The 26,087-nt window shown below is 46.1% G+C and overlaps 1 protein-coding gene across 7 annotated transcripts in view; it reads right to left on the reverse strand.

The window, feature by feature from the left end:
• Positions 1-26,087, reverse strand: part of SLC25A25 (solute carrier family 25 member 25) — a 35,078-nt gene that overhangs the window by 3,502 nt on the left and 5,489 nt on the right. For 2 of the 7 annotated variants that reach the window (XM_043530310.1, XM_037879627.2), the window contains exons 2-8: positions 4,890-5,016; positions 4,696-4,783; positions 3,459-3,570; positions 2,029-2,187; positions 1,075-1,227; positions 510-617; positions 65-232 (exon numbers count right to left, since the gene is read on the reverse strand). In XM_043530310.1, coding sequence (XP_043386245.1) covers positions 65-232; positions 510-617; positions 1,075-1,227; positions 2,029-2,187; positions 3,459-3,570; positions 4,696-4,783; positions 4,890-5,016 — 915 coding nt within the window. Of the gene's footprint in view, positions 1-64; positions 233-509; positions 618-1,074; positions 1,228-2,028; positions 2,188-3,458; positions 3,571-3,945; positions 3,982-4,695; positions 4,784-4,889; positions 5,017-8,749; positions 11,401-16,289; positions 18,784-26,087 lie in introns of those variants that run through there. The other 5 variants (XM_037879626.2, XM_037879629.2, XM_037879625.2 and 2 more) reach the window with 5 other exon arrangements.

The raw sequence follows: 26,087 nt of genomic DNA on the forward strand, positions 1-26,087 counted from the left end.
CATCTCCCTGCTTGTCCCAAAAGTGAGATGTCCCAGCCCCAGAGAAGCCAGGCAGGCGCCGTACCTCATAGACTGCCAGGTCAATACCAGCATATGGAATGATTCCTAGCATGTTGGGGATGTAGCCTTTGTAGAAGGCAGCCATTCCCTCCTTGGAGAGGATGTTCTTGGCGCAGTCCAGCATGCCTGAATACTGTCCTGTCTTCCGCAAGGCCATTCGGGTCTTCAGAACCTAACACAGCACAAGAGCACGCACACTGTGAATGCCTACAACCACACTGGGAGCAGGAACAGGTCACAGTAATCTCATGAAGGGAGCACATCACCACAGGGAGTGCCAACAACTCCATTTCATGCATTACTAGAGCCCTGTTACTGCCTTTAACACCCAACACAATTAGCCTCACAGCTGGCATTCAGCTCACATTACCACACCTCAATTTCTCCATCTAATGACTCCCCATCCCGTCCCCCATGTCATGGAGTAGGATGCCAGCCACCAGCCTCACCTCCATTGGGTAGATGCTGCTCTGGGCAATGACCCCTGCTAGAGAACCAGCCACTAGCCGCTCGTGAATTCTCAGCATTTCCTGGTCAGTACCAATGAACCGCTTGATCTGTAGAAACAAAGAAAGATTTTAATAGAGGGGGGCTTCTCTGACTGGCTGGACCACATAACACCTTCCCTCCTCAGCATGGGCCACAAGCTACCTCCCTTTTCACTTGCTGGGTCTGTCACAAGCTGGAGAGGGAAGTGTGAACACCAACTCTGTTCCAGCCATGCACTCCATCACTTCTCTGTGACTTAATGCTGCCCATTTCTCCAGCTCTGCCAGGGGGTGAGGTGTGAAAGGCACTGTTCCCACCATTGGAGAGAGGAGCTTGCCAGGCCTGGGCATAGACCTCATGCCCTCTGCCTGCCCTCAGTCTTCCTAGAGGCACCATACATTTATATCCTGACTGATGGGTTACCATCCGTTACATGGCTCTACTTTGGGCAGTCACTCGGATGAAAAGGCTCCTCCGGCTCCCACGTGGCCTTGGGTCTAAGCTTCAATATGACCTTTCCCTTACCTGCTCATAAGCCATGAATTTGATGGCAGACTCTGGCGCAATCTTCAGGACGTTGATGCCATTCCCCCGCCACAGCGACTTGGGCCCACCCTCTCGGATCATATGGGTAAAGCCACCAACGATGCACATGTTGTTACTGCGGGAGGCATGGACCTGGCAGGGAGGAAGAGGGAGAATTCTGATTGGTGCTAGTCCTGATTGCCACAGCTGCCTGTAATCCAAGGACAAAGGGCATTTCTTATCTACCCAGAGATTTAGCAAGCTTTAACCCTTCCCAGATAACATTTATTAAAAAAAAAAAGGGAGGGGGGGGCATTTTTGGGTTTTAAGTCTGAGATCAGTTAATTGATTAATCCACCTGAGCCCCCAGCCCATCACAGCAGGAAGGGGAGGGAAACATTCTTGCACAGACACCCCCCAGCCATGAGCTCTGGTACAGGGAGAAGAGGCTTCTCAGTTAAGAGACAGGGACAGTCACTAATGACTGCATGCCTAAGCAAAGTCCAAATCCCTGCTGCGTAATGTTGATTACACTTATCTCTGCCCTACAAGTCAACTCAGTCATTTCCAGGGGCCGGTTCTCAAATCAGCGAATCCTCTTGAACCAGTTCCATGGAACTAAGAGTTCCCAAGGCTGTAAGGTACAAGATGGTCTAGCTAGGACCAGTGATGGCGCACTCATCTGCTCAGTTCCTAAAGTTTTCATAACATTGTGACAACTAACAGGTCAAGAATGGCTTTTACACAGCTAGAAATGATATTTGGTACAGACCAAAAGGCTGCCACACACCAATGTGGAAGTTATGAGACTGAGTCCAACCAGAATCAGTCAGTCACTTGTCTGGACAGACAGTTTCAGGTCTGCTGCTAGGATCCATTTAATTGGACCAGTGCCCTAAGGGAAGCCGCATGTGCACCTTGATAAAACAAAGTTGTCCTTGGTTTTTGCCCTACCTGCATGAGCACTTTTAGCCGGTCCAATGGAGCCGTGCAGGTTCTGGACACTGCACCTGCACCTCCACCCGCGACCAGATGTCTCCACCACATGCCCGTCTGCCTCTCTTCCACTGTGAACTCATCTGGGACTGTCAGATTCTCTCCCACATCAAAGATCTGCAAAGGAAAGAACGGAGGTGTTGAGAAGTGCTTGGAAGGATAGAGTTAGGTAGGTAGCTTCTTGTCACGTCCTCAGAGGTCCTGCAGTCAGTCACTTACAACTTCCCATAGCTTGAATACTTAAATAAATAGCTGTAAAGCACTGAACATGAGCTTAATATTCAAATTCCCAGTTTGTTTGCAAATTGTACCTGATGTGTTTGACCACAAACAATAAAGGAACTGCCAGTGCCAGAGAATATGCAAATCACCACCACATAAGAATAGCCATACTGGGTCAGATCAGTCTGATCATATCTGACAGGGGTTGGTGCCAGATGCTGCAGAGGGAATGAACAAATTGGCCAATTTCAAAAGATCCACCCCCTGTCATCCACTCCCAGCTTCTGGCATTTGGAGGTTTAAGGACACCCAGAGTACAGGATTGAGTCCTTGACCATTCTGGCTAACAGCCATTGACAGACCTATCCTTCATGAACTTATCTAGTTCTTTTTTTAACTCACTTATACTTTTGGCCTTCACAGCATCCCATGGCAACGAATTTCACAGGTTGACTGTGTATTGCATGCAGTAGCATTTCCTTTTGTTTGTTTTAAATCTGCTGCCTACTAATTTCATCAGCTAACACAAGAACTAGGGGTTATGGCAGAGGTAAAGGACACTTCTTCCATACCATTCATGATTTGATAGGACATGGGGACCCTTCACATTTTAATGACTCCAGTTCAGGAGGCTGGGGACTTGCTAACCCTCTGGGCTGCCCCAATACAGAATGCCTAACTTTAATGATCGAAGTGACCAACCAAGGGCAGTGGGGCGTGGAAAAAGATCTGAAGCTTTTTGAACCTTCTGGCGCTCAGCCAGTCTGCTCTCATTACACATTATAAAAAGCACTGAATAAATATATCAAGGAAGGGCTGGGGCCTGTCGTATTAATTTCTGGTATTGGCAGGTCCTGAACTAGCAGGAACTGGTCTGAGCTCTCAGAGCTGTGATCCAAGTCAACCTGCTCACTTTTCCCTCCCTCAGAAGGTCCAGTTGTCACCTGTGCCAGGGACTGCAGAAGCCATGCCAAGGATATATATATATATATATAAAAAAAAAGATAACGGAGAAGCAGGAAGCGACCAGGCTTCTAGAGCTAGAAGGCAGCTACTGAACCGAGAATGATGGGGACTTGGTAAATGCTGCTGGGAAGTGGTACTCTTATCAAGAAATTGGAGAAGGATCAGGCCTGCTTTGGTGGAGGAATTTTTATTTCTTTTACCGTGGAGTGCTTCCAGTATAGGATGATCTCAGGAATGTTCTCCACTGGATGCAGCAGGTGATAGTCTCGCCACTCGTTCCAGTCAATTGTCATAGTTCCATTTTTATCCATGCTGCAAAAAAGTGTATTACAAGCAAATGAACAGGAGATGGGTGCATGGCCTCACTGAGGGAGAAACTCCTCCTCACCTCCCCCTTGGTTATTCAGGGCCCCTCCCCTCACCCCAAAGTAAAACCTTCACAGGGCAACTACTAGAAAGTGTTACAAGGGTTGAAAGGTACAAGACGCTGCTAGGGAATTTTCTCCTCCCAAGCCACACAGAGAGTCGGGGAATATAGCTCATTTTCTCCCTCCCCACTAGCCACACCAAAGGATTTGTTGTGCCCCCTCCCACCATGGTTAGAAAACAAAACAAAAACAAAAAAACCCTCCGGCACTGCAGAGAAGATAAGGAACTGGCAGAGACTAAAGTTACACAGGTACTTACTAGGTGACAGGACCCCAGAAATGGCCTGTCCTTATTCTGACAGACAGGCAAACAGACAGAGGGGAGGATGGCAAAGGAAAGAGGAAAAACAGGACAAATAAGTGATTGTTACAGTGTTAGTGCCACATGCATAGTGCTAAGCATTTCAGTATAGCAAGTAAACAGTCCCTCTCCAGAGCAGCAAGCTGTGGATGACAGGGTAGAGGCACACGGGATGCTGGTATGATCAAGTGCATGCCCTTCTCCACAACAGGCTAGCGAAGGATCTTTAACTGCAAGGCTCTGAAATCTGGGAGTGAGGGACTACAAGCATTCTTCTCCATTCATTCTATGAACGCCTCAGAACCTAGAAGAGGATTGTGCATAGATGTAATTCCCACCTCCCCGGAAGTATCAGATGGTAGCCATGCTGGAGACAGAATACCATCTTTATAGCCCAGGGGTCTGATCTAGCATCACAAGTCACTATTCTTATTCATTCTATTTGACCAATGTTCTTGCTCTTTATTCCCCCCACCTTCGATTCAAGCCTACTGAGCAAATGGGTGGCTGTTCTTCGGCCTCCATAGTGCACTACAGTTTTCAATACACAGAAGATTGAAAAAAATGCAGTGAGAAGGGACAGGTCCGAGGAGGGAGAGCTGCCGTCATTAGGGAGAGTATACCGGGAGGAAAGTGGAGATAAGGTCATTCTTTACATTTCCTTCTCATATGTGCAAACTGAGGAGTAGGAGCCAGCTGAACACTCACCTTTTGAGGATCTTCTCGGCCTGCTGTTCGGAGATCTTGACTCCCAGGTCCCGGAGGGACTGCACGATCTCCTGGGCATCAATACGGCCTGCAAAGATAGAAGCCAGTGAGCCCAGAGACCATTCACCCAAAGAGGCCGTCAGGTTGGCTTGCGGAGGCCAGTGATCGTCTAGGACTATTAGGAAGAGCCTCACCGTCATTCTTTTTATCCAAGCTCTTGAAGACCAGCCTCAGTTTCTTCTCATGATCTTGGAGATAGTGAACAAACTCCTCGAAGTCCAGCTGCCCATCCAGGTCCTTGTCTCCAGCTTTCACAATTTTCTATTTTGAGGACATCAAAACAATCTCAGTTCCTTGCTCATTCAGATAGGTTTACCCCATCTTTCTTCAAGACACCCCCCCCCCATGTAACACTAATCAGTTAACTAGATAGACAGTAGGACGCACATGCAGCATCAAGAAAAGTTCCCCTCCGAACTGGGCTCCGCTTTACCCAGGAAGTGATCAGCATGGAACTGTGCCAATCATGTGTGCAGCAAATTGAGGGCAGGAAGGCAAGGACAAATTGATTCCAGGCACATATCTTCACAAGTCAGTCATACAGACTGGATTACTCATACCTATGCAACAGATATTTAGCTAGTTAAGTGTCAGACCTGTAGTAATATACAGCCCCCTATGCCATAGATTAGAATTGTTCAGGCCTCTGTCTGAGATTCAAATAGAAGCACTAGGACTGCAGGAGGCTTGGATCATAGAACCTCAGTCAGATTTTCCCCCTCCCAATCCAAGCTTTTAGTTAAAGTAGAGTTTTCTTCCTCCCCAAGGTGCATGAAAAGGAAAACCAACACTGGGAATAACCAATCCCAGCCAGCAAGAGCCTGTGGCCAAACTGAAGTCCATCTCTCATGGACAGTGTTAGTGACAAAAGCTCCTAGGATGCCAGCATGAACTGGTTTAGCCACCCTGCAGCTATACACTTATGTAGACCTGAATTGCACAAGGTCCCTGGAGACACAGACAGGACAGAGCACTTACATTAAAGATGGGAACGTAGCCCAAGCAATTGGGAAAAGATAGGGAACTTTGGCATACAGTGCTCTCACGCCTCGACTAATTCCAGCATGAGGAAATAGCACATGGCCTGGCCTGCACATGGGCACATAGCTACTTGTTAACCAGGCAAGGGAAAGCCAACCTGCAGAGAGCAATAATTTAGGACAATCGGTTCCTGCTCCACACCACATTTGCTAGTTGCCTTGCACAGATTACAAGAGCCAACAGCGACCAGCACCAAGTAACTCAGTCCAGTCACGTTCAGCTCCCTTTTGGATTATGATGCTAGTTATTCACTCTGCAAACAGCGGATGGCTATTATTGTAATAGACCTCAGTTCTGGACTCCCAGATGTCAGACCCTTTAACAAGTCCTGTACTTACCAACCTAACTCATTAATTTGTAAGGCAGGTTCACAATGAAAGTATTTCAAAGGGAACATGTTAAGCCAAGTTTATTCCAATATTTCTTAAACCTATGGAAGCTAGCCCCGCTCAGATGCTTTTAAATCAAGATACACCCATTTAGTTTTAAATCCCATATGTAGCTATACACACTTGGCCACTACATTTAAGGTTAAAGTCAGACAAACACCTAACTGGTCAATTTTGGCCCCAGGGCAACCCAGGATTATTGCTATCATTTCTGAGAGTGTTAAAAAAAATAAAAAGGAGTACCTGTGGCACCTTAGAGACTAACAAACAAGTACTCCTTTTCTTTGTGCAGATACAGACTAACACGGCTGCTACTCTGAAATAAAATAAAATGCAAACCTGAACCGCAGTGACCTTAGAGATATGCCCACCGTGTTCCTAGTCTGCAGACAGTCATATGACAGCTGTAAAGGACACAGATGGGGCCCCATATTCAATTTGTTGTCTAAAGATAGACAAACACCTCTGGCATGTCAGCAGATCAGTGTCAAATAGCTGACCAGGCTTCCCTCTAGCAGATAAACCCTGACCAGTTCATGGCCAGTGAGATTCACAGACTCCATAAAACAATTAGGAGAGCTGAAAGGCTCTCTTTTTCCTATGATACTTCCTGACAGTTATCACAGAGGAGATGGGGATAACAGGAACAATCATAGTTAGGCAGCTTCTACCTGATCAGGCTTGCTAAATTAATCACTCCAAGCTTCACTAAGCAATGAAGGATGCAAACTGTTTCTAAAGTCACAGCACTGGGCTTGCATCAAGGGCATTGCTGGGATTCTTTCCTACTTGTGCAGGAAGTAGGGTGACCAGATGTCCCAGTATTATCGGGACCATCCCGATATTGAGGGCTTTTGTCTTATACACATACACAACTATCCTCTCCCCCCCCACCCCAAAAAAAGTGTCTCGATTTTTCACACTTGCTGTCTGGTCAACCTAGCAAGGAGAATACACGTTATACCTTCAGCATCCTCTTCAGGGATATGGGTGAGCACCCACACCCTCCTCCTTGCCTTTAGAGGCAAACAGGAATCACTGCAGCGATTTCTATTTTGTATTCTGTAAGCAGAATGCAACACTAGCACAGCTGTGCTTTTGCAACTTTAGGTATTTGTTAAGCTGCTCATGTTTTTCATGATCACCTGCATAAAGTGCCTCTCCAGCTGTTCCCCTGCCCCCCTCAGTTCTTATGCACAAATCTGCCATGCACGCAGCCTCCTGAGAAGCATAAGAAGCCACCAGTGCCCTTAACAGCATAGTCATCTGACATGCAACTAGCACCAGCAGCAGTGTGTGCTGGAACAGAAGGGACTGCAGTGGAGTGGCGAGAGGGTGAGTGTATAATTCTAGTACAGGGGTGGCCAACCTGAGCCTGAGGAGCCAGAATTTACCAATGTACATTGCCAAAGAGCCCCAGTAATACGTCAGCAACCCCCCCTTCAGCTCCCCCACCCTCACTCCCAGCACCTCCCACCCACCGGCAGCCCAGCCGATCAGCACCTCTCCCTCCCTCCCCACACCTCCTGATCAGCTGTTTCGTGGGGTGCAGGAGGCTGTGTATGGGGGTGGGGGGGAGCGAGGGCATGGCAGGCTCATGGGAGGGGGCGGGAAAGGATGGAGTGGGGGCAAGGCCTGTGGAAGAGCCGGGGGTTGAGCAGCGAGCACCCCCCGGCACATTGGAAAATTGGCACCTGTAGCTCTAGCCCCAGGGTTGGTGCCTATACAAGGAGCCGCATATTAACTTCTGAAGAGCCGCATATGGCTCCGGAACCACAGGTTGGCCACCCCTGTAGAATCTAGTAAGTTGCCCTTCTGTAGCAGAGGGCTTTACGTGAAACATTTGTGGGTGATGCTCTAGCCTTGCCTAAACAATGAAGTCGTCCATGCAGGGTTTAGACATGGTTGCTGAAGCCGTGGTGAACACGGTTTGTGTTTGTCTACACTTGCTGCTAAACAGTGCTCAACACGGGTTCAGCTCCACCCATGGTTCAAACTGCAGAGCAGACATAAGACCTAGGTGCACATGCTGCTGGATGCTAGTACACAAAAAAGGGTGGAGGACAAGTAATAATGAGGAAGGGGCTAGCACTACAATTGTCTAAGAGCAGATAAGGCAATGTTAAGAAAGGAAACACCAACCTCTTCCCCCCAGAACTCCCTAGGATATTGTGCAGTTAATCAGCTGGTTTACTACTAAATTCAGCAAGAATGAAATATAGGGGCAGATACCTAAAACAGCATTTAAGGGGAAAGGATATTTGGCTCCCATGTCCCACCTGTCCACACCCACACCCAGTTGACTCCCCTTTAAGGGGAGGGAGGGAGGGAGCCTAGGAGGAAAGAGGACTGCCCTATGGCTTGCTGCCAGCAACCCCTGCAAAGGGGAAGTGGAAAAGATGATGGCAGCCCATGCCTCTGGCTATAGGGATGAGCAGCAGGGGCCACAAGCAACCTTGTTTCCCATCCACTAGCCAAGCTATCTAGTCCAGAAGATCTTGATACACCATTTTCCCCACCACGTCCCCACCCTCCTTTCTGCCACCCTACTCCCAAAGCCATACCTGTTTCCACTGACGGTAGGTAGAGAATTCCTGGGAAGGAATGAAGAGGCTCAGGCGGAAGATAGATTTGAGCTGGGCAGGGAGCCCCTTTGACTCAAAGTACTGGAACTCCGTCTGGGACTCCCCGAACACTGGCACATACAGACACAGGCAGAGCATGTTTCTGTACCAGCAACTTAGGTGCTGACCTACGCGGCCAAAAAAGGATGGGAAGTGACCTGAGCGATCCCCTGCTGGAGCTAGTTTCAGTGCGTGGGGGAAAGGAAATGCCGGCAAGTCTCATGACACATGGCTATGAGCTGTCCGTGCTCAGCTGCCATTGGCTGTTCAAGCCCTGCCCTTCTGCTTAAAGGGGAAGCCTTTTTTGTGCAATACCTCCCAGCTAGCCAGACAGACACTGGCTTTGTGACAAGGCATGTGAGCTGCCTCCAATTGCTCAACTCCAGGCTCTCGGTAAAGCCCAAGAGGCCCACGTCACACTCTTAGCAGAGTTAACTCTTCTCTGTCCCCCTCACTTAATCCCTTCTCCCTCCTCAACCAAACCGGGATGCAGACAGCACAGTCACATGCAGCACCCAAAGCACTGGGGCTGGGAGAGGCTGCAATAAATGCTTAAGTGTGTAGAGGGAGAGCTGCAAGAAATCCAGGAGAAGCTTCTCCCTTCCCCCATTTGTAATGCTCGCTGGGGAAGGGACAAGCTTAGATTAGACTGGACTCTTTGGGGCAGGAATCATCTCTTCCCAGCACACAGCACAATGTCATCCAATCCCGATTGTGGCCTTTGGTCAATACCATAGACACTAATGCTAGGATTGAAGGGACTGGATTTCCCCTCACTCCACAAGCAATATTCCTATGATTTTCTTACTTCCTCTAAAAGATGCGTGGGACACAGTATACTCCATACACCCACTGCCTTCACCCCTCATTCAAGATCTTCAGCTACAAGACCCCAAAAGTCCCATGTTTAAAGAAGGCGGTGGCATAACAGAGGATAATTAGCTCTCTAGTTATAAACAATCTTGAGAAATAATTAGAGCTTGGGTGATGTCAGCCATGAGGGAGTATTCCCTGTATGCCCAAACAGATCAATGCTGCAGCTCTGTTCTGAGGGACATTGAGAAAAGGTGGGTGAGAGACGTATGCCACTGTGACAGACTTGCAGAAAGCCAGTCAAAAGCAGGCTAAGGTGGAATATACACTTCAGACTCAGTCTTGGAAAACTTCCGTGTCTAATTTTGAGACAAATTAAAATCTAGCCAGCCATCTATGGAGCAGTAAATGTACGCTCGCATACTTACATAGTAAGTGGTTAATTATAGATGGGAAAACATGAAAAAAACATTTTGTCCAGTTACAGCTTACACTGCAAAATGGTCTGGGTGGACACAGTGTTTTCTCCAGGTTCTGCCATCTATTATTAAGCCACTTAATGCTTTCATCACTGGTGCATGGAACAGTATAGGGTTGGTCAGGCTGACAAATGGGGTGTGCGGTGAGGACCCCTTACTGAGCACAGATATGACTACAGGCTTCTAAACACTTAGCACTTTGGTGTGTGGGCACTAAATATTCCCTGGCATTGCTGTATACAGATAGAGAAAAAGCAACAAAAAAACCCACACACCAGACTGAGCGTTCTGTAATCAGTTACAGGGCTATTAATTGCTTCCCATAATCCTCTGCATTATTAGAACATAGTTGACTTTACCTTCCTGTTAAACTAGAATCCCTGTCCCTAAAATCTGCCATAGAAAGGCTACCAGATGAGAGCAAGAATCAATATTCAATTTCCAGCTTTCCAAAGCACTATGATCTGTCTGTTCTATGGGAAAGGAAGTTCATTTGCTGGACTAGTTTAAACCAGTTTAGCAAACAGTTTACCTTGCTAGAGCAATAGTTTGCAAATGATTATGCTCTGGCCACACAAACTATATGCCAGAACCAGTTTAAAAACTAGTTCAAACATTCTCTCCCCCACATCCTAGTGTCCAAAAATCAATTAAGACCTTTCAACAGAATTTTGTTCATTAGGGTGAAATTTTAAAATGTGTCTTTACAAGCTGATCATAGAGTAGCAAACCAGTTACATGTACTGGAATTATTTAATCTGGGGCTTTAATTTGAGGAATTTACAAAAGCAAGTCATGATCTATTAAGCAACGTTTAGTATTCTCCCCAACTTCAGCTCCCAAAAGCTTGGCCATACTACAGCTTTCTTAACTCCTCCCCCAGCATCTCACCCCACTGTGCCCCTTTATTTCCCTATTACCTAACCAGGCTTAACCTACTCCCCTCTGACGTCTGTCTGCACACAGAACAGGATCCTCTCACCAAATCCAGATCCTCTTAGAGATCAGCTGCAGAAGCTTGTGTGATTTACAAGCCAATAGCGCACCCCTCTTTCCCAAAGACCAATCTTTGCTACAATCGTCAGCCCAACAGAGTCAAAGGCAAATGCCTCCTACAAGGCCGACTGAACTGGCTTTTCCCATCTGAGACCTACTCCACTACACAGTGATTGAGAAGCCCCCACCATGACCATACACGCACGCTTTCCTGGGTTCCCAGACGTCATTCTTTGTTACAGCCGCTTGACACCACAGTTGCTATGACAGCACAATGCAGCTTTTCCCAATGAAATCCACCTACACTTGGCAGTGGGAGACAAATGGACAAAACCGTGCGTTTCAGGGAAGAAACGCCCACCATCCTACGTCAAAGTAGAGAAGAGAAGAGGAGGGCGGGCAAGAAAGCCATTTTTAAGCAAGGTATTAGTTACCGCATAATGAACTAAGAGGAGGAAATGGAGTGCAACTTGAGTTTACACCAGCAACTGCATTTACAGAGATGAATGCAAAGCAGGAGTGTGCGCAGATATCAAGTGTCTAGATTCCACTTCAAGAAGCTGGAAGGTTAGAAGTATCAAAACAAATTGTTCTGTAAAGCATCAGAGACCTGGGTTACTGAGGTACTGAGAACTGATTTCTACATCCTTTGAACAATGAAGCCAAGGATAGTGAGTGCCTTTTGGAAACTTCAGCAGTGCCACTGTCCAGCCCACTCTCCATACATCTGCAATATGTGAGGCTGAGCTGCAATGACTCAACTACTTGGACTCTAGAAATACAGTGAAAGCTACACAAGACACCTACCTTAGGCCAACGGGCTCTACTACTGCTTCACTGTGAAACTCTGAAGTATCCTTGTCTTACTCCTACGTAAACTATCCCTTCCACCAATTTCCTTTCCAGATAGCAGGATGGAGGAGATGGGGAGGTAACATCATGTGACAGATCCATACCTACTCCTTTCTTGCAGTGAACTCCCCGCAGCTGTCTCCCACCGAGACCAGCCCTGCCCTGGAAAAAGCACTGCCTAGATCCAGCTTTCTTTGGCTACAAAGGACTGACCTTAATTTGCTTACTTTCAAATCATTCATAAACAGCACTTGGCATAATAAAACAAATCCTCCTGTCAGTTACCAGTTGCAACATCTTATTTGAATGTTAACTATTGCTCTGTGCATTCCTGTGTACAGGGGACATATTTTTTGGAAGACCACCACTAAAGGACGCACGACCAAGTTTGCATTCGTTAATGTTGTGACTTGCAGGAGTATCCTCATCCCAGCAATTCTCATGACTTCCCCCTCTTGTGCGCCTCTTAAGTTAGAGAGCCTCTTGTGAATGCCTCATCCCAAGCATTCCCAGGTGAAACGCAAGATCTTGATTACATGAAAAGGATATAGGACAGTATTAAGGTGACAAGATGAAAGTATCAGAATCATAGACTTTAAGGTCAGAAGGGACCATTACGATAGTGTAGTCTGACCTCCTGCACAACGCAGGCCATGGAATCTCACCCACCAACTCCTGTAACAAACCCCTAACTTATGTCTGAGCTACTGAAGTCCTCAAATTGTGGTCTAAAGACTTCAAGGTGCAGAGAATCCTCCAGCAAGTGACCGTGCCCCACGCTGCAGAGGAAGGCGAAAAACCCCCAGGGCCTCTGCCAGTCTGCTCTGAGAGAAAATTCCTTTCCGACCCCAAATATGGCGATCAGCTAAACCCTGAGCATGTGGGCATAGCCCTATTTGATATCCATGCTATTTATTTCCTCTCCCTGGGCAGAAGCTTGGCATTAGGGAGCAAGCCCTTGAACTATCTGAAGTCCCCTTAGTGCAAATCTTTCCTGGTTACTTAGGATATGTCTACACAGCAATAAAAACCCTGCGGCAGGGAGTATCTGAGGCCAGGTCAATTAACTCAGACTCACGGGGCTCAGGCTGCGGAATTAAAAATAGCAGTGTAGATGTTCGGGCATGGCCTGGAGCCTGGTCCCTGAGACCCTCCCCACTTGCCAGGTTTCAGAGCCTGGGCTCCAGCCCAAATGTCTACACTGCTATTTTTAGCCCCACAGCCCAAGACAGCTGACCTGGCCAACCGCAGTCCTGCTGCAGATCTTTTATTGCAGTATTGAACCTGAGGGTATGTCCATCTCCCGTGCATTTGTGTCACCTCCAATTTTAGTGCCCTCCACTAATCAGACCATGCTTGAATTTACACAAAAACACATCTGCCCAGAGACATGAGGCAGCTACGCTAGGACAGAGGGTTTTGTTTTTAATTTAACAGGTTAAAAAAGCCTCTGGAAATACTACGGGTAGGTCTACAACTACCACTTATGTTGATATCACTTACGTTGCTCAGGAGTGTGAAAAAGCCACCCCCGAGCTATGCAAGTTACACTGACCTATGCGGCGTCCACACATAACTACCGCCTCTTCTGGAGGTAGAATAATTACGCTGACAGGAGAGTTCTCTCCCAGCGGCATAGGGCGTCTTCACTAGACGCACTACAGCAGCACAGCTGCTCTGGCACAGTTGCGCCTATGCAGCGCTTCTAGTGTAGACTAGCCCTAAGTGCTGGACTGGGCCACAACTCACTGGAAATATCAGCTTGAAGGCTAATGTGTTTTTCCATTGTGGCACAAGCAGCTTGGTGGACCACTGCTGGTCCCTGGACCAGTCTGAGATCCACTGTGTGTCTGACTATCGCTCAGCAAAGGAATAAATAGGTCCTGACTGGTAATTTCTTTTGATTTTGTATTTTCATTCCTGGAAGATGGAATAGAATTAATTATACAGGACAGAAAGTCCTAACAGGACACAAACGTCAAGGAGTGGACAGGGATACAAAATGGGGGAAGAGGGCAGTTAATCATTTGTTAATTCAATACAGTCCACAGCAAACTAAAGAACAATAGCAGCTAGCCAAGGCTACAGGGTGGGGGGGAAGTAAAAGACAAATATTTCACATGAAGGTAACTAAACTCCAGGAGAGCTGACCTCTTCCACTCATGACAACCAGGTCAAGAGAGTGAGAGATCCTGGTGTGATTGGCAGGAATTTGCTGTGCACACCTGGTAAGCATGCCAGCACATCACACGCCCATCAACATTTTACATACATGTGGGTGAAAAACAGCCTGATGCTTCAATAAGCACCTCCACGTAGCCAACACATCAGCAAAGCCTGTCCAGCTGTAAGGCAAGGACCACGGGGATAAACAGAAGCAGTTCACACTGGACTATGGAATCTGCTTCTTAACATCAGGTTTGGTCGTACAAATGAAGCCATCACAGCATCTAGCTCTCAGGCACACTAAATGTTTCATACTTATATAGCAGCTGAGGAGCTCAAGGCACTTTTACAAAGGGAACACAGAGGAATTAGATGACTCACCCAAGGTCACAGACATTCAGTGGCAGAGTTAGGAACAGAACCCGCCTCTGCCTCCCATACCTCAGGCTCTAACCACCAGACAAAAGTTCCCCCTACATGACAGCAAAGGTAAACGAGAAGCCCCTTAGTGCTGAGCTAGGCTCTCCCCATCCCCACCCTCCCACAGATTTCAAGATTGAGTTAATTCTCTCCCCACTGTCAGGAAGCAGCCTCCCAAGGTCATGGGAATGTGTCAGACAGGGAAGGAATGAAACAGACCTCAGCTTCACCCCCACTCTCAAAAAGGGTACATTGATCTGGAGAGGCAGACTGATCCTCTCATAGGCAGAGGACCCATTATTCCCTTAGAAGATACACTAGAGATCTTTAACCCCACTCATTCCAGGCTTCCCCTCACAGCCTGCTTTAACTCGTCAGTGGCTTCTCTGTCCATCCCCTTCCTATCTTCTCTCCATTCATCCTTTCAAAAGGGTACCCAGGTCCCATCACTGGACAACCAGCAAAGAGGAATAAGTCCCTGCAGCTCTCTCAGTCACGCCCAAGCAGGGACGGTCCCCATCCAATGGAACCAGAGCCACAAATTCAGCCCTGCTTGTTTCAATCCAAGGCAGAAAAGATTACAATCGCCTCCACCACATAATCCCAGCCTGTTCACCCCAGTTACAAGAACACGGAAGGCTTTTACAACAGCATCTATACCTAGTTCCCTGCCTGGTAAACTGGACCTTGAAAGCCACCTATCATTATCCCTGCTGGGTCCCCCACCCCCATCTGTCTCAACATTCTTCCCTTCCCCTGCTCCCATCACTTGGAGAGGTTGTACCTGGCTGCCCCCCTTTTCCCCAGCCACTCCCTTTGTAACAAACCGTATGTAATCACTGCTCTTCTCTCCCCACCGCCACATTAACTTCTACAAGTAAAATCGGACCCAGCCCATTCTGTCACATGATCCCAGGCTACTGTACATTAACATACTGCTCAACCGCCTTTGTCTAGCTGCCCCAGATGGAGAACAAAAGGAGATTCCTTGTATCTATTGTATTTGTACTTGCCCCCCATGCCCACTCTCCCCCTCCTCGGAAGTTTCAGTCTTCATTCCAATTCCAGTTCCAGTGTCCCTTCCCTATCCTCTCCTGGGAAACTATTCTTCATTTCCAAGGTGTAAATCCTCCTGCCTCTGACAGACTCCAGCTCTGCGCGCCATTTAGCTAATGCTGTCAGGCTCTTGCTTGCTCAAAATACCCTGGTTTCTCTTGCATCTCCCGAGGCATCGCCCCACCTCGTCAAATTACTAGACTATTTCTTAACCCTTAACCAGTCCCCAGTGCAGGTGTGGAGGTACATAAACACCACTATTAGCCCATATTACTGTTCCTTGCCTTCTCAAACTAAGCCTCCTCTTTCAGTTGCCAAGGAACCTTTGGGCTCCAATATTTCATCTTGCTCCCAAAGCAGTTTCCCTGGAGAGGTCAGCCCTCAAAATATTTTGTGATTGGGGGGCAGGGGGGAGGGCGGGCGAGAGGGAACTACTGGCAGCTCATTACACCTCTTCCCTGATAGACACTTCCCCGTCTCCTTTCTCCTGCCACACACTTACACTTCTAGCAAGCCCACACCCAGAATCACTCTCCCTCCTTGCCAGCCCCCCTCCCACCACCCACATCATCCCTCCCTTCAGGGAACTCCATTTTCACACTCCCTCATCTCCCCCAACACCCTTTGTTCCAGTAGGCCAGGCAAGTGCAACCCAGTGCAAGCCAGCCCCTATTCAGGAACCTCAGAAGCGCCGTTACCTTTGGAAAATGCTCTGCGGGTCCAACCACCAGTAAGATACTTGGTCTCCTTTCAGTGGGATCAGCCCCTCTGTCCTGTGGCTTCCCCAACAGGTTTGGCCCCTGGTCCCCTGGGTCTGGAATTGGGGTCGCCTCTCTGGCCTCATTCTCTTTTCCTTCTGCAGGACCTTGGCATACGGCCCTGGTAAACAGGTTGGACAGAAAACGCCAGAGGGTCTGCAGCATTGCTACTCCAGTCAAAGTCCCAGTCAAAGAAACCCTGCAGTCAGTGAATGCCTGCTGCCAAGGATGTGACTGCAATACCAAGCCCTCCAAACTGGGAATCCGTTCCACACAGCAGCCAGAAAGAGATTCAAGCCGGCAACTCCAGAGGTTCGGTTGCTTTACAGACTATTCCTGCCGCCAATTCCTGCCTTTTGAAATTGCTGCTACTGCTGTCGTGCCTGGCCTGATAAGCAGTTCACTGTATAAGAGCTTCAGAGCTGGTGGCAACAGACAAAGCTCAAGAGCGCTGGCACGGAGAACCCAAGATATTGAGCTTTAGAGGAAGCCTGGACAGAAAAGCCAAGATGCTGAGCTTAATATGAAAGCTAAAATGGACCCTTTCACTCTGGGAAGCTGCTCAAAGCTACCAATTAACCTAGGCTCTCCCTGGCTCATCTAACGCGCATCAAGTGAGCCGAAACCCTGAGTATCCAGCCTGCATTCTCACTGCAGCAGTGCCCAGCCAATCACCTCTCCCGACACTAACGTGTGCATTATTCAAACCAGCAATCTTAGCCCAATAGACGTGCGCGCAACCAGACGATTTCTTTGCATGCAGCCAGATAGCCCTGCAGAGAAGTGCTGACTGCGGCCCGCAGAATGAGGCTGGATTAGCCAGGTACCAACAGGGTTGGAGAGGACTATATTTAAAAAAAAAAAAAAAAACCCAAAAAAACACACCACACGCCGGCTCTGGGCATCTAAACCACAACCTTGACATGGTTACTTTATCATACAGAAACCGGAAAAGGAGGACAGGAATCACACATACCTGATGATGACTCAGCAGCTGTGGCTGAATCTATATCCTTTGTTAGTAGAGCAGACGGCTCTTTATAAGCTTAGAGACATGTGGTCCTTAGCCACAACTGAATTGACCTGTGAAGCAGCAGTTCTCAACCAGGGGTATGTGTACCCCTGGAGGTAGTCAGAGGTCTTCCGGGGGGATGGGGACATCAAGTCATCTAGATTTGCCTAGTTTTACAACAGGCTACATAAAAAGCGAAGTCAGCACAAACTAAGATTTCATAGACGATGATTTGTTTTTATTGCTCTGTATTCTATACTCTGAAAGGTAAGTACAATATTTATATTCCAAATATGGTAAAAATGAGAAAGTAAGCAATATTTCAGTAATAGTGTGCTGTGACACTTATTTTTATGACTAATTTTGTACGTTTTTAAGTGAAGTAAAACTTGGGGTACACAAGACAAATCAGACTCTCTAAAGGGGTACGGTAGTCTGGAAAGGTTGAGAGCCACTGTTCTAAAGGAAGGGGGGCAGGCAGCTAGACTATAATAGTCTCATCCGTAGTACACTAGCTACTTGGTGCTGCATTACTCTTCAGGCATGTGGCTTTAACTAGGATACCATGACATATTTACAAAGCCTTCATGGCTACTTCTCTTTCCACAAGCTTTTACATGCGGGTTAAAGTGCAGCCTGCTAGTCAAATTCAGCCAGAGTTCTATGATGTGGCCTTTAAATGTCCTATGAGAGGATGCATGGTCTAGTGTGAGGATAGTCTATTTTTTTTTGGTAAAGGTCCAGACTCCAGAGAAAACAACAAAACACCAAGAATGATTATAATAAAGTAAAATAAAAAGGTTTCGAGGTCCGTTCAAAAGCATGTGGTGGTCTGGATTTGGCCCACAGTCCGCCTATTTACTATCCCTGGTCTAGTGGATACAGCAGAGGATTGGGAAGAGAGATTTCTGGTTTCTATTCTGAACTGTAAAATGGTCTGATATCTTCAGATGAAAGCCACTACAAAAGTATTAATATGGGAATGTGACTCAGATTATAGGTCCCAGCATGCTATGCTTCATCTTGATTTAAGTGGCCTGGCTGTATTAAAGATGAGTTGTGGCAGCTCTTTATTTAATGCACATTAAAGTGTTATCCTCTGGATCCTGGAAAATTGTTAGCATAGCCAAAGATAATGCCGGACAAAGGAAGAATGGATTTGGGGAGAATAATCCTGGAAACCTCCTAGGGAGGAGGGAAAGTTGCTTATTGTATGTAGTTGCTTTTCCATTGTGGTGATCTATCTTCAGCGTTTTACCTTATTAGGACTAGCGTCATTTACAGCCCAGGAAGTTATACAATTCTGCAGATGCTCTGTGTGAAACTAGCAGCAAAAGTTTGCAAAGCAGTTATAAGCTGTAAGAAATGGCAAGTTATTTTGCAGATCAGCTTGTAAGGATGTGCATACATCTATGTATTTATGAACATTACAAGTCGACTTAATCACTTATGTAATAATTCAAGTCATGTACGATCATGCAGCAAAGTGGAAGAAAAGCTCAAGTCTGAAGCTGGTCTTCTCCAAGTGTACAGGACACTTCACATTACAAGCATATCTGCCGAGTCTCAAGTGCAATGTACAGGCCTTGTGACTCCACAGCATCCCCTTGCTAAGTGATTTTTTTTTTTTTTTTTTTTTTTACTGGCTCTGAGTTAAAGGAGACCAGGAGAGAGAGGTTAGGAAGTAAAGAGGAAGTGATACAAAGTATGAATTTGCTGGGAAAACTACACACCTACCACAGTCAAAGAATGGCACAAGAAAATTGTGGTTTGGATTTAATCTACCCAGAACAGTCTACGGGAAAAAAGTGGGAGCAGGAAGAATACTTTTTTTGGTAATGCCTTGACTAAGCAGTCTGGTTGTAGCCATGATTAGTGATGTTGCGGGGGGGGAAGAGAGCACGAGATGAGCCTTCAGGCTTACATAGACCTCTTCCTCACAGCTGGGAAAGGTGCCCAATAACTGTTCCAACAGACAAGTTAAAAGAAAGTAGGGAGATTATATACAGCCATTTAAAATATTAGCATCGTACTGCCACAAAAGTTAGACCATTCTTTAGGCCTCAGACATTGTAAAAATCCGAGCTGCAGGTTTCGCTGACAGAGTAATACCGCAATGACAATTTATAAACATAAATTGAAAGAATCATTCCATCTCAGAGCCGTTTTAAATTCCTTAAATTTTCCTTTTAGGTCAAAGTTCCTCACGCTCTCTCAGCCCAAGCAATGAACTATTTTGGGGGGGGGGGTTTAAGGTGGACAAACCTGGCTGGAGTAACTGAGTAACAGTTCTTGCAAACCAACCTTCCTGTTAATGTCTAAGCCTGCAAGAGAAAATGTGAGGACAGTGGGCTTCTAGTTCTGATTTGCTGTTCAGCAAGGCCCATTCATACAGACAACAAAGTTAAACACCAGTATTTCCATTGTTTCCTGCTGAAGATAGGCTGTAAAATTCTTGGCAGGGACTGTATCTTCCTATATTAGTGCAGAGCTAGGCACACTGCTGGTCTTGTGCAAGGGATGACATTATTGTTCTGGGGTAGAAATCTAGCCAAACCCCTTTGGGTTTCATCCTTTTAGTAAATCAGGCCTTGTTGGAATTCTTTCACTGCACTAAATCTATCGACTGCTGTATGCATAGGTAGATTTTTCTAATCCATATTTAACAGAAGAAAGTTTTGTTCATATCAAGTGAAGAAAACCTCATATTAGGGTTACAAAAATAAAGCCAGTTAAGGGCAGGATGTTTACAGGGGGATTCAGCTGGCACCAAGATATTTGCATATAGCACTGGGGACTTCAACAAAAACACCGCTCTACCCAAGGCGCCAAAAAGTGACAGACACTTTCTATAATCCACTCAGATATGCAACAGATATTGACACCAACCTGATGTGTGCATCTCAGAAGAGAACTAAGAGCCACATACTGAAACTGACCATGGCAGTATATATTGAAGACAAGACTGGCCAGAGGTCCATGTTTACCCATTAGCTATACCTATGTCCAAACTGAAGTCCAGGCTGATGGTCCCCTGAAAGTGGCCTGGTCATATGTTGGCGCTCCTTGTTTCCAGCTGTTTCTACAGGTCCGCAGTCCAGGCTCCTCATGGAGAGAAGCAGCTGGAGGGGCCTCTTTAAGCAACTGGAAATGAAAAGCAGCCAACCTAGCTGCCTCTATTAGGGGGTCACTGCTACAGGAGCAGTCTCAGGAACCAGAGCCACCAGTGGGACTGGAATGTCCAGGGCAGAAGGTAACAAGGCAGCCAGGCACTCTGCCCAGTACAGACAGGAGGGGAAAGATGAAAGGAAGAGCAGGGTTAGGTTATTTTTAAATTAGGACACAAAAGTTAAAAATACAATAGTTTCCTCAATATTACTTTGCCATGGAAGTGATCACTGTAGTTGCCACAGGAATGTTCTGCAACAAGAAAGTGATGAGGGTGGAGAAAAAGAGGTGACTTGTAAGCCATTTATTAAGACTGGGCCCACACTATGAAAGTTTGAAACCCTTTGACCTATTGTTTCCCACACAGATGGGTGCCAGATGAATCACCTTCCCTTTCCACCCACACAACCGTAGAGAGTTAACTTCAGTCTCAGAGAATTTGCCTTTTCACGCTGTTTTTTAAAACATCTTCCTCACTGAGGAAGTTCGCAGGATGTTTCAGTGAGAACTCATTGACCCAGCTAGCTAATATTGCAAGAATGTGAGGAGTGGAAAAAAGGAAGCTGCAGACTGGTTTGCTTGTTATGGCATCTTTCATCCTCCTGCAGTCACCAGGAGCTAGAAGCCACAGTAGCCCCCATCTCCAGTTCCCCAAGTGACCCTGCAGGAATGAACTGACCCATCTTATTTCAAAGCTCCATTCGAAACACTCAGCTGAGGACAAGCACTGGCTGCAAATAAGCAACCCCGTGATACTGCATTAGCCCCGTGCGTCTCAGTGTAGGAGAAGTTACACTGTTTGTCATCCTCAACCTTTTAGAATTGAAATTGTTGGAAAAATTAACAGGATTGAGTATGTGAACTTTTCAGAGACAGAGCTGAAATACAGCCTGCAGTGCTTCTTGTATCAGGCAGTCAAAACCAGACATTCTGGCCATTACTTCTTGGGCAATTAAACTGGGTGGTACAAAAAACACTTTCTAACAGTCAGCTGTAGTAATGCATTAAGCTGATATAAGGCACAGTGTCGTAAATGCTACACTGGTCCCCTTGCTACATACCTGTAAAGAAAGGTACAGAAAGGTACTCTGTGGTATAAATTCTCTTTACCATTTCAAATGAATCATTCCAGGTGATAAATAATTGCAAATCATCAACTGGGAGCCTGTGCCAAACACAAGGGTATGAAGAATGCAGATGAGGGGGGTTGGTACATAGAGCCTGTCAGGGTCACTGAACAGTGAGTATTCAGTAAGGTCATACAAATCACGTGAGGAGTAATGAGTGTGGATAGGAGACTGGGCAGACTAAACAATGCAAGATTAAAATTGTGTTCTCTCCCCTGCTCCAGTAACAAATAACTTAAAACCCCAGACTACTCCCACTTACAAACTGTAGTGGGTTAAATCCCAGGAACATAGCTATCAAGTTATTTTCTCCCTCTAGTCCTGAGCCACAAGCTTATTCCCCCACAGCTCCTGAGGTGCAATAATGCACAGGTCCTGATCTTCCTAAAATCTGCAGCATTTAGGGAAATGTATTTAGTCCAATGCAGATACCAAAGGATCCTGCCATCCCATGGGTCTCGTAATCTAACAGATTAGAGCTCCTACTGCAGAACCCTTTTCTGAAACTCACTATAGCGGTCAGAAGCGGTCATGTGACTTGCTTTAGCCCATGGATAACTTTGAAAAACTTCATCATTTACATTCCTGCTGATCTGGGGGTAGATTGCAGTTACCTTATCTACTTCTGAGCTTCAATGTGGGGGAAAAGATGCTACACTTCCCAAACTTTCAGCTGTGTTCATGCCAGTGGACATCAACTGTAGTGAGACTGCACAATCAGTGAATGGTGACATCAGTAAAATATTAACCTGCAACATGTGAGGCTGACCCTGGATGCTATAATATACTAAATAGGCAGCATGGATCTCCAACTCTCACCATTTTGTGAAACTTACTCTGAATAAGAGCTCAAATCCTTATTGAAATGGTTTTAGAGCTATTTCAACCATTTAGGAGTCTGTTTTACTTTTAGGCAGGTTCTTGACTTTTTATTTTCATTTATTTTTCCTAATTGAAAGAGTACCAATGGGTGGCCCTGTATCTTGGGCTCTTGCCTACCTTTATTTCTGATAAGTATTTTGTTTCCTACCACCACTCCCTGTATCAGTCCTTACTTGAAGCCAGGACTAGGAGAGGCAGTTTCCCAAAAGCAGACATTGGGGCTAGTTTGCCCAGTTCTCCTCACCAATTATTCATTATTCCATGGAGTAGGTCCTAAAAACCCAACAATGCCCACGTGGCATGGTCAATGCCATTGGCTATAGAATAAGGCCACGTGTTTTTGATTCTGTAGCTGCTTGTGATCTATCGTTTCCTTTTGGAGGCTGTACTTGCAGCAAGTCTCTGCAGTTGCCCCATTTGGTAGAGAAGCCAGAACATGCTTTATCCACCAGGAATAAAACATCTCAGTAACACACAGAATACATCTCTACAAGTGACATTCCCTCATTTCATGCTATTTACATTTAAAAAAAAAACAAAAAAAAACAAACAAACACACACACACATATGTAAGAGTCATTGCTACTTCTGCATCCCACAAAGGTCAGGCCGGACCTAATGCAGAGGCTTCTTCCAGCTTAAGACACCTGATAAGCATCATCTGCCTTCTCCAGTTTGCTGGAAGTGCAGACTACCAAGCAATCTATTTAACTGAAAGAATGTTCCAGGATCACATGTCCAAATAAGACAGGACATCTGACCCCCCCTTGATATCCCAGCATAAGACACCAGGTATTGCATATGTTGCTTGGAGTGCCAAGTGCTCTGCTTATTTAACTAGGCAAGGAGGGGTGGGGAATTGCTATATGCGCATTTAAAAGTTCTCCCCCAGCTACTCTCAGCAACAATGCATAGCTTGCCATATGTTGCAGTATTTTATACCTCTAGCAACAAAGATGAACCTGTGGGTGGCCAGCACTGAGCTCAAGAAGCGCAGCTCAAGTTTTTCACCAATATTAAGTGAGCCCTAAGTATTGACAATCCCCATTACATCCCAACTGAATTTCTCATTGGCTCTGTGGGTCAGGACAGAGTGACCAAGGCAGACAGTGAACATGCCAAGCAGTTCCCCAGATACAGGCACTCTCACAATCCAACCCTCTAGCACAGTTCCCATCTTGCATGGCTACTGACCAAATCTTTTAATAGAATGACCCCAAAACTGGAAGATTTGCCTGTCCCAAGGCCAATCAGCACATTTCTCATCTGCAAGGAGGTTTTGCTGTGGCAGTGAGGAACTCTGGATTGATTATCAAGTGTTTATTTTGGTCCTAAACTGAGGAACACGGTATGAGTTTTGTATTTCATCTACTCCGCACAAAGCTTCTGAATACCATTTACAGCTAGAACAACTCCGGCCCACCTGCCTACAGAACTGGTGCCATGATGTCCTGGTACATGAGAAAAGAGCAGAGATTTCATCAAGCCACCCACCAACATGAGAAGAGATACTCCACTCCCTAGCGATCGTCTAATGTATTCCTATTTGCTTACCAGGTCAAGGAAGGTTATACTCAAAGGTCAGGGGTGGGCAAACTTTTTGGCCCGAGGGCCACATCAGGGTGCGAAACTGTATGGAGGGCCAGGTAGGGAAGGCTGTGCCCCCCAAACAGCCTAGCCCCTGCCCCCTACCTAACTCCCCCACCGTCGCATGCACCACCGCCGCCCCCTTACCCTGCTGCTCAGAGCAGCAGGAGCTCGCAGCCCCACTGCCCGTGCGACAGCGTGGGAGGGAGAACAGCAGGGGAGGGGCCAGGGACTAGCCTCGCGGGCCGTAATTTGCCCACCTCTGTCAAAGCTGCTAAGCTAAGCTTGGCTTGAGAACAATTTCATGGACATGAAAAACTGCTCTCAGAACTGATGCAGAACATCCACAATACTCCCCCAGGATGGTTAGTGAACTGTTGGTAAATATCTCAAAGCAAGCAAAAGACTATAGTGCGCCATTTTAAAAGGAAACAATTTGTAATTTGTTTGAATTCATGCATATTGCAAAACCCTTAGTCAAGTTAATGTTGAATGAATAGGTTACACATACCTCAAAACTCACTCAGTTACTCCTGTGGAAATTCTGCCCCACTATGGAAGGCAGAATTTGCGCAGAATTAATTATAGTAGAAGCTGGGTTGGGCTCAGGGAGAGAGGGGGTGTGGGTGAGAGACTGGAGGGGCAAAATTTTCCCCCCTCAAGATGTGCCTGGCTGGCATGTGTGACACACCAAGACTGAGGTGCCCAACAAAAGCATAACAGCAAAACAAACACTCTACTCCTGGGGGAAACTTTTTTGTTGTCTCTATTGTTAGAGACAACAAAAAAGTTTCCCTCAGGAGTAGAGACACGTGTTTTGAAATAAATTGCCAAAATAATTGAAACAGGTGTGATTATATTGTATTATTTTGACCAAATATGCAAAATTTTAAAATATTGTGTACAGAACTTTTTGGCACAGCATTCTCCCATGAGTAATAAGTGCCACAGAAAGATTCATAACATGTATAGTAAAATATATTTTATCAAACATACACAGGATTTTAGAGACAGTGTAGCCTGGATTAAAGAACACCTACTGGTATCATCCAGTGCTTAATACTTTCAGTTTAAACAGTGGAATGACTGAACAGACCTTTGTCATTCACTGGACCCACCAAATTTATTATTACAGGTATCTTCATCTGATGGCAGATTTTGTTTATTTGTGTGGGGTTTTTTTGTTTTATTACTTGGAACAGAATACAATTTTTCCTGCTTTCTCTACCTCTAAATTACTTACAATATACTCATGCTTTCTATGGTATCAATACAAACTGTAGCCCAAAACATTTTGCAAGGTTAAACAATTACAGAGAAATTTAAAAGTTAGTAACAAGATCTGAAAGGAAAGGGAGGATTGATTAGGCAGAAAATTAAAGGTGACTACTCCGGATGGTAGCAGCTACAGTCAAGAAGGCAAATGATAAAGACTAACACAGATGATAGTAGAGACAGACAAGTTATTTGAGAACATTTGGGGAAAAGTCCATGGTGGGTTATAAAACAAAGACAATTTTAAACTGGAGCATGAAGCAAGCTGCAACCAGTGGAGTTTGTGGCTGGAGCAATTCAGTCACGTTTCTTTGTGCACATGAGAAGGTGAGCAGAACTCACATGCTTGAATCGGGAGAGCTGGTACTTGACGAGATCAGAGAAGAGAGTTGCCATAGTCAAGGAAAGTGGAGATGAAAATAGATAAAGATTTCAATACAGGTGGAACTAAAGCAGTATCACAAAGGGAACATGCCACTGCGGTGATGACAGGCAGATTTGCTGATATGGATGTGGGAAGAGAAAAAAAAGCTCAGGCTCAAGGAGGACATCATAGTTACAGAGAGCAGAGGCAAACAGATGGTCATGGCTGAGAAGAGAAGGAGCTGTGCTTGACTCAGTTTCTTAAATATCCGTTAGTCCAAGTGAAGAGATTTTCCACCATCGCAGAAGAGACTACTGCAGACC

This window comes from Chelonia mydas, chromosome 16 (genome assembly GCF_015237465.2).
Source record: "Chelonia mydas isolate rCheMyd1 chromosome 16, rCheMyd1.pri.v2, whole genome shotgun sequence".
Taxonomy (NCBI): domain Eukaryota; kingdom Metazoa; phylum Chordata; order Testudines; family Cheloniidae; genus Chelonia; species Chelonia mydas.